The following is a 12,460-nucleotide window of genomic DNA, read 5'->3' on the forward strand; positions in this document are numbered from 1 at the left end:
ACTTTTTTTGGAGTCAGATATTTTCATTCAATTAGTTAATCCTGATCACCAAGCTAATCTGAAAGATTTGATTCGTTAATAAAACAGTTGAACTGGAAGCATTGATTGATTTAGCAAAAAAAAAAAAAATTGATTTAGTGTTTATTAATCTTATCAGTGAATTGGTTGATTGAGTTTACTGACTTTGCAGTATTTATGAATGAATCAGTCTTTTGACGTGACTTTTATCAGTGATTGAGATTGAGTTGATCCTTTTACAGATGGTATCTAAAAGATTCATTTGTGAGTCATATCGACTTGATTCCCAAGTTCACTTCACTGTGAGTGAATCACTCGTTTGAGCCTGATCTGATCAGTGAATCGGTTGATGCCATTCACAAAGCTGAAAGATTCATTCATGAACCAGACTGATTGAGTAAATTCAGTCTTCATTGCCGGTTTATGATTAAATCAGTCTTTTGGCAGTTCTTTTCATTGAATTGATGAATCCTGTTTATGATATCGATCTGAATGATTCATCCTCAATCAAAATGATTTCTTTCTTGAATTGAACCCACTGAATTCCCTGTCAGTTTTATGAGTGAATCAATCATTTAAGTCAGTTCTTTTAATTGAATCAGACAATTCTGTTCACAAAATGTATCTGATTAGTTCTTGAATCAGACTGACCTTCTTCTTGACTCAAGTTTAGCATAATTTTTCAGCAAAACGAGTTGATGGGCCATTAGAGCGAAATATCACTCTTCAGTTCGTTATTGAATGAATCGGTTGAACATATTCCTGAAAGATTAATGCAGTTCACAGACTTTATTGCCTGATTTGTGAATGAATCACTTTTTTGGAGTCGGATCTTTTCATAAAAATTAGTTAATCCTGTTCACCAAGCTAATCTGAAAGATTTGATTCGTTAATGAAACAGATGTACTGAAAGCATCGATTGATTTAGAAAAAAAATTGATTTAGTTTTTGTTAATCAATCTTATCAGTAAATTGGTTGATTGAGTTTACTGACTTTGCAGTATTTATCAATGAATCAGTCTTTTGACTTGACTTTTATCAGTGATTGAGTTAATCCTTTTTACAGATTGGATCTGAAAGATTCATTTATGAGTCATGCTGACTTGATTCCTAAGTTCACTTCACTTCACTCTTTTGAGCTTGATCTGATCAGTGAATCGGTTGATGTCATTAAAAAAGCTGAAAGATTCATTCATGAAACAGACTGATTGAGTAAATTCAGTCTTCACTGGTTTATGATTGAATTAGCCTTCAGGCAGTTCTTTTCATTGGACTGATGAATCCGGTTTATTTTATTGAATGATTCATTCTTCAATCAGAATGATTTGGTTCTTGAATTGAACGCACTGAATTCCCTGTCAGTGAATCAATCGTTTGAGTCAATTTTTTTAATTGAATCAGACAGTTCTGTTCACAAAATGTATCTGATTAGTTCCTGAGTCAGACTGACCTCCTACCTAACTCAAGTTTACCTCAATTTTTATAGGGCATTGGAGCGAAATATCACTCTTCATTCCTCAATTGAACTCACTGAAATTCCTGACTGTTTCTTGAATGATTTAATCTTTTGGAGTCAGTTCTTTTAAGAGAACCAGTTAATCCTGATTCATTTACAACTGATCGTTGTATTATTGTATTTTGCACTGTCTGAAGCGGCACCTAAGCTTGTCACTCATCATAGTAGGCTACACTAGCTTCTGATGATGTGACAATAAAAATCATTTGATTTGATCTGATTAGTTTCCTGAATCAACCTGCTTTTTAACTTAGATTTAACTGACTTTTAAGTTAACTTTTTAAGAATTAACAGATCACTGGAGAGGCAAACTGATTGGTTAACAGCTTTTGTATGACTTCATAAGACCTAAAAAAGAAACAGCCACTTGAATCATTTCATTTCACATCTTTGCTGCATCTTCAAGCTTGAAAGGATTCTTCAGTGAACTATTTTTGGATTCGAATCTCCGCAGTCGTGTCTGTAATATGGATGGAACAAAAGCTGACGAAACGCAGAGCAGGGAATGATGGATAAACACAGAGAACAGACGGAGGAGACTGCACAGATCGCCGCCCGAGGCCTACGCAGTTTCGCAGAGATTTCAGAGGGACCCGGGGTGAACCGCAAGCGGTCGAGGAGGCTGTGAGAACCGCTTTGAGCCAAGTCGCTAAACCTTGCCTTCCATGGAATACATAAACCTGCCACGCCACTTGATTTATCCTCCTCATTCACTCGCTCCTGTTACTTCCAGTTATAAACATGATGTGGAAACGGAGAGAGCGGAGGAAAGAAAAATCACAGTCAGAAACGGAGAACATCCACCTTTTCAAAAACAAAACGGAGCGAAATAACTCTGGGGATGTGATGTATGACTAACCTCATCATGAAGTTATGTAGTTAATATATCTGGCCTGCTCGTTTATACACTGGAGTTCTGCTCACATTTTTCTTGTTCTGTCTCACCTGCCGTATGTTGTGTGAATGTCTCGATTATTATTTTTCGCATTGTTTTTTACATGATTTTATCCCTCATAATGCAATAAGATTTTTTTTTTAATCAGTGAGTTAGATATTCACATTTTTTCGTTATTTTATTTATATTTTATTTATTTTATTTTAGTTTAAAAACAGCCTGTATATGATACATTTTATTTAATTCTATTTTTAACCAAAATATTTTTAATTTAACTGAAAATTTTTATTAATTTCAGTAGGAAAATAACTTATTTTAATAATATATAATTATTATAATTATAATAAAAATAATAATAACAGCAATAATAATATTAATAATAATAATAACAGCCATAATAATAACAACAACAACAATAATAATAATAGTAATAATAATAATTACAGCAATAATAATAATAATAATAATAATAATAATAATAACAGCCATAATAATAATAACAACAACAACAACAATAATAATAATAGTAATAATAATAATTACAGCAATAATAATAATAATAATAATAATAATAATAATAACAACAACAACAACAACAACAACAACAACAACAACAACAATAATAATAATAATAATAATAATAATAATAATAATAATAACAGCAATAATAATAATAATAATAATAATAATAACAGCAATAATAATAATAATAAAAATAATAATAATAATAATAATTTATAGTAATAAAAATTGTAAATGTCTATTTTTGAATTGTATTAAAGCAATTATGCTACTATTGCAATAATTATCATATATCGTTTGAGTTAGCTATAGTTATCCAGTTAACTTAATGTAAACCGTAATATCGTTTTTACGATAAAACATTTTGAAAATATATTAACTTATTGTTTATTACTTATTATATACATTATTTAAATTAAATGCATTTTAACCTGTACTCTGGCAACATAGGCTTCATACATTGTTGACTGTTTTTGAGAAAGAATGCATCATAAATTAAGTGAAAATTAATTGTATGTTTTTTTTTTATTATATTAATTGATTAAAAAAGAGGTAAATGTAGTACCATGTAGTAATACTTTTTGAAAATATATTAACCAGGGATGCTTCGATCGATTGGCCGGAGATTTGTATCAGCCGATAATCACATTTCACGATTCAAATCGCTGAACTGACTAATCCCATGAACTGATCGCAAGTATATATATATATATATTATTTACATCATTTTAACATTTTAAACATTTTAACAATAATTTTGTATAATTTTAATAAATAAATTGTTGACTTTTTTTTGAAAAAGAATGCATCATAAATTAAATGAATTAGTTGTATGTCTTTTTTCATCAAATCAATTAATAAAAATGAGGTAAATGTGGTAATACCATGGGAAAATATGCTAACATTATACTGTATAAAATATAATATAATTTGTTATTACTCATTTTACTGCTTTCACTGGTTAATGTGAACTTGCTGATCAGACACATTGCGGTTTTACTTGTAAATATTAAAGCTATTTTGTAAAATAGCAATGTCAAACGGCTAAAATAGCATACAGATTTTAAATGGATTATGAGTGTTAATCTCTTTTTTTGGACACTCATTTTATCCATCCGATTTTCCATGCACAGATCCATTTGTGTCCCCGTGTGCTTCGCTCCTGTCCTGCTGTGTGTTCTCTCAACATATTTGTTTACATTCGGTCTTATCTGACATGCTTCTGTGGGATTATGATTTTGTCCTTCTGCTTGTTTGTTGCTGTGTTATTGTTCATCAGCACAAACAAGTTTATGTTTGTGTGTGTGTGTGTTTGCATGGACAGATGGAGGAGCTGTTGGCCGCCATGGAAAAGGTGAAGCAGGAGTTGGAGTCCATGAAGGCCAAGCTGTCGTCCACTCAGCAGTCTCTGGCGGAGAAGGAGTCGCACCTGACCACGCTGAGGGCCGAGCGCAGAAAGCACCTGGAGGAGGTGCTGGAGATGAAGTAAGACCTTTACTCCTATCCTTTACCTCGCCTTGCCTGCAATCGGTCTTCCTTCCTTCCTGCTTTTATTTATTTGTTTATTTATTTACTTATTTACAGTTTTATGTAAAAGTTTAAGGCATAGTTAAGGGATCTTTATAAGAGAAGATCACAGTCAAATGACATTCGATTCATAGAGGAAGCTAGATAATATCATGTTTTAGACAGAAATACGTAGTGTAGCAGTATTGACGTGTGAAATTAAATTGAATTGAAACTGAAAAATAGGCTGTGCAAAAGTTTGGGCACCCTCTCTTTTGTGTGGATTTCAAAACCTGTAGTAGCTTAATGCTGGTTGATTACAACACAATATTGATTTGAGTGACTCAGTGAACATGAACAATCCTAACACAAGTGCAACCAATCATGAAAAAGGATATCTAAGATTGCTAGATGTGATCCTCCTTTTTGTGAACCAAACCTCAAAAGAACTTCCTAATGACCTAAAAACTAGGATAATTCACCAACATGAATTAGGAGAAGGATGCAAAATGCAACCACGAAAGTTTAAAGTCTTTATCTCCGCAGTTAGAAATATAGTAAGATAATGGAAAGCCATAGGAACAGTTCTTGTGAAGGAAAGACATGGTGCACTTTTGGAAGTGAGCTGTCACTGGGGTGGTACCTTTTTAAAAGGTACACATTTGTACTTAAAGGGTCTATATTGGTACCTCAAAAGTATATTTTATTATGTTTATTACATTTTTGTACTTTTCAGGTAGTAATATTTACCCTTAAGGTATTACTAGGTACAAATTTGTACCATTTCAAAAGGTACCACCCCAGTGACAGCTCTTGTACCTTTTAATTCTGAGAGTGTAAGCCAAGAAAAATATCTGAAAGGCAAAGAATGGTTAGAATGGTCACAGACAATAAATATGTACATTATATATGTATATATACTGTATTCCCCCCTAGTGCAGGAGGATGGCCAGAGTCTGGCAGGGAGTCTGAATGCCTCTTTGAGCTCTTTTTGATTTCAGTCTTTTCCCTCATCCTCCACTGAGCTCCTACAGGCTCATATCTCCACCAAATCACTTCAGCAGAATCCAAGGACCCCCATCATTCTCTGATCTCTCTCTTGTCTTTTCTCACTGACTCTCACAGGGTTTTTAGACGCTCTTTCGCTTTAGTGTTTCCTAACTCTAAAAGGAGATAAGAGAAGGACTAGGGGAATATAGAAGGTCAAAGGTCTCCATACTGCAGTTAAATCAGGATTCAGTGAGGCTGGGTCTTCAAGGATTCCTGAGCTTAAAGAGAAGTTGCAGAAATTCACTTTTTAGTTGATGTAACTCAGATGGGTTTGGGCTCTTGGGATAAAAGTTTCAGCCTTAGAATTTGTATATATTCAATTCAATTCATTTTTATTTGCATAGCACTTTTCACAATCATTATTATTTGTTTCAAAGCAGCTTTACAAAAGTTCCACATTATTGTATTACAATCAAAGTAGGAAAAGTTAAGGTTATAGTTTCCATAGCTTTATTATTTGCTAAACATTAACCAAATAACTAGTAATTAATAGCTTTTAACAGTTAAAGTTGTATATAGACATAGTTAACCTGCAGTTATTTAGCATATAGGTGATGTCTGTGTTCAATGATGTGTATTTCAGTATATCAATAAATTTTACTGTGAATTTAAAAGATATTGAGGTAAATTGTATTGTTTCACCCTAAAGGCTTAACTATATTAGCATTCTCACCACTGGACAACACTGTTATGTTTATAAGTATCATGCTGTGTTGTAGTTTTGTCGCTTATAAATGCTTAAGCTCTTCAAGGTGGTGTGGATTTAGATTAGCTGTTTATATATATATATATATATATATATATATATATATATATATATATATATATATATATATATATTTTTTTTTTTTTTTATATAATTTTGATAATTGCTTTTCATTACTATTGTTGGTTATCAATATACAATTGTCTAGAAATGCTGGGTTATTTCAACACAAATTTGGATAAACACAAATTTGAATAAAGTATGCACAAGCCCGATAGTTGGGTTAAATGTTTGTGTTGAAATGCAACTTAAATCCTCCAGTTTCACCAATTTATTTTGCTTTATAATTGTTGTTGTTGTGTAAACATTACAATTTTTTTAAATTAATTAATTTATTTTGAACAATTTCAGTCTTTTTATTATAGTCTTTTTCATTGTGAATCATTGTGAAGATGTTATATTTTTAGTTCACTGCAGTTTAAAATCTGGGTAATTCTGGTAAATCCGGTAATTTATACAATTTTTAATACACTGAAAGTCTTCAACAGGCAATCTTATTCATTGTCTTAGAACATTGGTAATGTTTTAAGAATTTAGTTTATGCTCTTTAAACATTATTGATCAATTATAACTTAAATTGTTTTGGGGAAAAAAGCATATATGTAAATTGTATTTGGATGTTGCCATCAAGGCTAATAAATGCTGTAGCAGTATTGTTTTTGGTGAGATACTGTCGTTTTCACACTGAGATGCTGAGAAACGCCCCTGCTTTTTTCCCATGCAGGCTGTGCCATATTTAATTTAGCTTTGCTTATTTTTCATTTTTAAACATCCTCTACATCAAATAATATGGTTGCAAAAAATGAGTGATATTAAATGTGTACGAATGTAATATTTAATAAATGTGATTAATTAATTAAAAAAATTTATTAAAAAAAAATCATAAATATTAAAACAAATTCATATATGCTGAAAACCTTCCACTTAATTCAAACCTAATTCAAAGTAATAGTTTTTGTTTTAAGTTGTTAATAGACAATAATAATGGCTTTAGAAAGATTTTACAAACATTTTGTATGCATCACAGGCTGTGATTGTGAGGCCCTTTTAAACATCCTCGGCTGTATATTGACCTCACAAGACTATTGTCCTTGATTGAATGTCAAGCGAGTTCAAAATAATGATGGTTTTGTAAAAATGAGCCCGAATTGAAGTTTCAAGGACTCTGTGTTTTCTGGATTGATGTGGTGATTTGATTGTCAGCTTTATTTTCAGAGATGCTGTTCTGCATGCCTGCTAAAGGGAAGCTAGCAGTGGATTCTGAAATAAAAGGTTGAGGGGTTTTTATCAAGGTGCAATGTGTTTAAATGAATGCCGCGTATACTGATTCCCATAAGAGAAGAAAGGCAGGGCCCCACTGCATCCAAATTTGGCTTTTAAAACCAGAAGGTCAGCTTAACTGAGACAGGGAGCGCTGTGTATCTCCTCCGGCCTCTCGCTAACCACACATTTACAAAAAAAGCCTTGTGTTTGAGTGAAAATAAGGCTCTGATAGGGATGGGGGGAAGAGAGGTGGTCTTCGATCTGTTTTGGCGATGAGCGTAATGCGGTCGGGCCGGAGAAAGTAGACTCATGCTGTTGAAGGGGCCCCGCCGGCTGGCAGCAGACAACCAACTGGACCACTCATTAAAATTTCGAAGGAAAAACACAAAATAGCAGACACAGAGGTCACAGACTTTTTTTATTTATTTATTTCCTCGGGCTGAACTTCCGACCGCACGGTTTAAAGTCAGCAGTGTGGAGACATCGACCCTTTGGGCTGCTTCTCCATCCTCACCGTCTAAAAAAAGGCAGAATTGCTACTCTTTATGAACTCTGTTGTGCTATGGCTTGAGAGGGACCTTTTCAAAGTCTTAGTCAGTTTTGTTTGTATTGTGTTTCTGCCCTTTTCCAGGCTGAGTTTGAAATAATAGCTATCTCAGAATGCTACAGTGGTTGGCGTAATTTACTATCCATTTTGTTGCTACAGAACTAATTTCTTTTGTCTTTGTGATGCACACAAAGAGATATTTAGCAGAATGTTCATTTTGTACATAATGTACTGTACATTCCAAGGCCTCTGATATGCACTGTAAAAATTGCTAGGTTCAATTTGTGTTACGATAACATGAAGGAATTAAGTTAACTAACCTATTATTTATTTACAAATTTAAGTGCATTGATCATAAAACAATTAGGCTGTCCTTAACAAAACTCAAGAATTGTTTCAGCTAATTAGTTTAAACAAACATCAAACAATTTTTTAAATGTGTATTATGCTCAATTTTATAATATAATATATACATATATAACTCTATGATTTTTTTCTTTATGAAACACTAAAAGAGACAGTTAGCAGAATGTTCATGGTGCTCTTTTAGTGAGGCTACATTTATGAAAAAGGCTAAATAACATGTACTGTTCAATCCAAGGTCTCTGGTATGCACTGTAAAAATGCTAGGTTGCACTGAATCAATTTGTATTACCATAACACGAAGGAATTAAGTTAACTTGTTAGTTATTTAAAAAAGTTTGTGGATTGAAAATAAAACAATTAGGCTGTTCTGAAAAAAAACTCAAGAATTTTAGCTTATTAGTTTGAACAAAAACAAAAAAAATTTTGAATGTGTATTATACACAATTTTCTATAATGTATAACTCTATGATTTTTTCCCCTTCGAGAAACGCTAAAAGAGATATTTAGCAGAATGTTCTTGCTGCTCTTTTTCCATAGTGAGGCTGAAAAATGTATAAAAAAAAAGCTAAAAACATGATGTACTGTACATTTCCAAGGCCTCTGATATGCCCTGTAAAAATTGCTAGGTCCTATTGAATCAATTTGTGTTACCATAACATGAAGTAATTGAGTTAACTTACTAGCTATTTACAATTTTAAGCGTATTGAACAAAAAACAATTAGGTTGTCCTAACAAAAACTCAGATTTTTAGCTTAATAGTTATATATATATATATATATATATATATATATATATATATATATATATATATATATATATATATATATATATATATATAAAACTTTGTGGTTTTCTTTGTGAAACACTGATAAAAATATTTAGCAGAATGTTCATGCTGCTCTTTTTCCATATAGTGTGGCAGAAAAATGTATGAAAAAAGCTAAATAAAATGATGCACTGTACATTCCAAGGCTTCTGATATGTGTAATATTTATTTTAATATATATATATATATATATATATATATATATATATATATATATATATATATATACATTTTAATACACAATTTGTGAATTTTAAAATGCAAAATAAAGAAAGAAATTTAAATATGCAAATATTGAATGAGATTTCACAACTGACAATCATTTTAAAACAGTATTTGGTCCCACTTTATATTAAGTGTCCTTAACTACTATGTACTTACATCAGGAAATAAATACAATGTACTTACTGTGTTAATAATGTATTTGCGAATACTTGGGGTGCTTTTGAGTTGGGATAGAGGTTGGGTTATGGACAGGTTTGGTGGCATGGGAAGGTTTAAGGGTGGGTTAAGGTGTAAGGGATGGTCAACAGTGTATTTACAAATGTAATTACAAAAGTTAATTACAGATGTAATTACATACATGTATTTAATCAAGCATAAGTACACAGTAAATGCATGTATTTACACAATAAGTACATTATAACATACTATTAATTCCTGTGTAAGTACATATTAGTTAAGGCCACTTAATATAAAGTGGGACCCAGTATTTTTACATTTCTGCATTTCATTTGGTTGTTAGATGCCCTAGAACAATGATACTTGTTTGTGAACTGATCTTAATTAGTATAATATGTGACTTCCGAGGTCATTAAACACCATGTTAAAGCTTTTGTGAACCACCAAGGCAAATGAAGACCGCAATGATGTCATTATGCAGATAAAACTCACCGAACGTAACCCAACTGTGAGGAGAGACCATTATGAGGTCATCGCTCAATTAAAAATCCAAATGGCCTGTCAATGGGGTTCTTCGATAATGCATAGAGGTGGATTCAAGCTGTGTTGGCGCCGAGGTTTATGAATGTAACGGTGCTGTACGCAGTGTGGTACTTACATTCAGGCTTGTTTTGCAGAATGAGCTTATGATTTAGAGCGATGGGGTTGAGGCGGTAATGAGATCTCCAGCACACACCATCTCATCCTCACGTTTTCCTCTCCATTTAGCACAGTTTAAATGCCCCCGTACCGCTGGATATGAGATGCGGTGATATCCCAGCGTTTGATATGGTTTTCCATCTCCCGTACACTTCTGCTTCCACCGGCTCACGTTCTCAGCTTGCTAAACCACAAGGCAGACATCAGTCGTCTCCCTTTGAGCAAATGTTTAAGTTTCTTTCTGCAGTTGTTTGGGAGAGCTGGACGTTTTGGAGCTCCCACTTGAGAGGTGGATGATGATGGAGGGCTTGATCTTGATGAAGAGGCCCTCCTCAGATGTTCGCTCAAAGGCTCAAAGCCACTTGTCCGTATTTTAGGACTTGAAAAGAGCTGTCACCACCTGCATGGCTATTTGCTTAGGTCTTACTGAGAAACACAAGCTCTTGGTTAGTTTTCCCAAAAAATCTGGTGCACACAATAAGATCCAGCCACTCGGAAAAGACCATCTGATCAGCACATAAAACCCCATGTTGTAGTTTTTGCTTTCATGTGGTGTATGTAGGAGGTGTGTAACATTAATTTACTTCATTTGAATGCATTCTTTATTTTATATATTTATTATATATATTAAAATGTTCAAACTAGACGTTGTAAAGCAATTGTCTAGCCTTTTAGAGTTGATTTTCCATGCTGAAAACAAATTCAGGGCTCATTCATTCATTCTTTCATTCATTCATTCTTGAATTAATGCATTTTTCTGCAGCTTAGTCTCTATTTCAGAGGTTGCCACAGAGGAATAAACCACCAACTATTTTAGCATATGTTTTACTCAGAGGATGCCCTTCCAGCTGCAATCTAATACTGGGAAACACCTATACACACTCATTCACACACATTTATACACTATGGCCAATTTAGTTAATCCAATTCACCTATAGTGCTTATCGTTGGACTGTGGGGGAAACCGGAGCACCTGGAGAGAACCCATGATTTATTTAGCTTATGCATTTATGGGTTCCTTTGTATTCCACTGTAGTGTTGGGCGATGTCGACCAATTTGACATTGTACGATGTCTAATGTAAAACATTGTGATGGACGATGGCATCATCGTCGTAGGTGGCGGTAAATTAATTATTTATAGCCTACCGTTTCAACTACCTGACCTGCATGGTCTTTGTTTTACCCATAACCAAATCATTAATAAATAAAGATAAGTTACACTCAAATTACCACCTGTCAATCACTTTTTCCGCGGGCATGAATAGGCAGAGTGATCTGTGTCGTTATAATGATGTCGACAAACTTGGTTGGTAAAAACGTGCACAACCAACAGCAACCAATCAACAGCATCTGAGGTTTTCGCTAAAATGATTAAGTACAAGTGTGAAAGCGAAAGATTAAAGCAGTGTACTGACGCTGTGACACTTTACCTGATAGAGTCAAAAGACTAAAAGGTCGTTAGATTGAGACCAGATTAATTCAATATCATATTTAACAACTATAGTGAGATGCGATCCAGCGGTACATCCTTGATAAACTGTCCGACGTGCACTGCTCTCTGGGGTTTTGTGCTCAAAGCACCCGCTGACTGCCTGGAGCTCAGACGTGCTCATACACTGCAGTGCATGCTAAAGTGTGTGTCTGGTCACAAGATGTGCGTTTTCGGTGGTATAGTGGGCATGGAAATTTTTTCAGAAATGCTAGATGAAACATCAGTGTGGACGTGGATCGTTTTTATTCTAAAATGCCATTTTAATACTAAGACTTATCAATGTAAACAGGGCCTAAGTGTGTATTTTTCGCGAGCGGGTTGCTGCTGCGACGGTGGTGAGGCAAAGGATTGTGATGCCAGCTCTGCATCGTGATGTCTATCTGCCATCAGCGATAGACCCAACCCTATTCCATAGAGTAATTGTCTTTTTTGCAACTCTAGAAAACATTGAGGATTCATTTACATGTGTGCGCTGATATGCAAATTTTGGATAATAATGATTAATAATAATGTGTTATAGTTAAAAGCTATTAATCAATATATTTTCTGATAAATGTAAGTCTTGATATTGATATGTTGCAAAAGAATAT

At 33.5% G+C, this 12,460-nt stretch overlaps 1 protein-coding gene across 5 annotated transcripts in view; it reads left to right on the plus strand.

Annotated features, from left to right (window-relative positions):
- The window catches only part of erc1b (ELKS/RAB6-interacting/CAST family member 1b), a 307,170-nt gene that overhangs the window by 160,334 nt on the left and 134,376 nt on the right, over nucleotides 1-12,460 (plus strand). For all 5 annotated transcript variants that reach the window (XR_015942247.1, XM_088649956.1, XM_088649957.1 and 2 more), the window contains one exon: nucleotides 4,276-4,436. Coding sequence is in view for 4 of the 5 variants with exons in the window: in XM_088649956.1 (XP_088506082.1) it covers nucleotides 4,276-4,436 (161 nt within the window). In the remaining variant the exon portion in view is untranslated. The remainder of the gene's footprint in view (nucleotides 1-4,275; nucleotides 4,437-12,460) is intronic.

Source organism: Danio rerio, chromosome 4 (assembly GCF_052040795.2).
Source record: "Danio rerio strain M-AB ecotype USA chromosome 4, GRCz13ab, whole genome shotgun sequence".
Taxonomy (NCBI): Eukaryota; Metazoa; Chordata; class Actinopteri; order Cypriniformes; family Danionidae; genus Danio; species Danio rerio.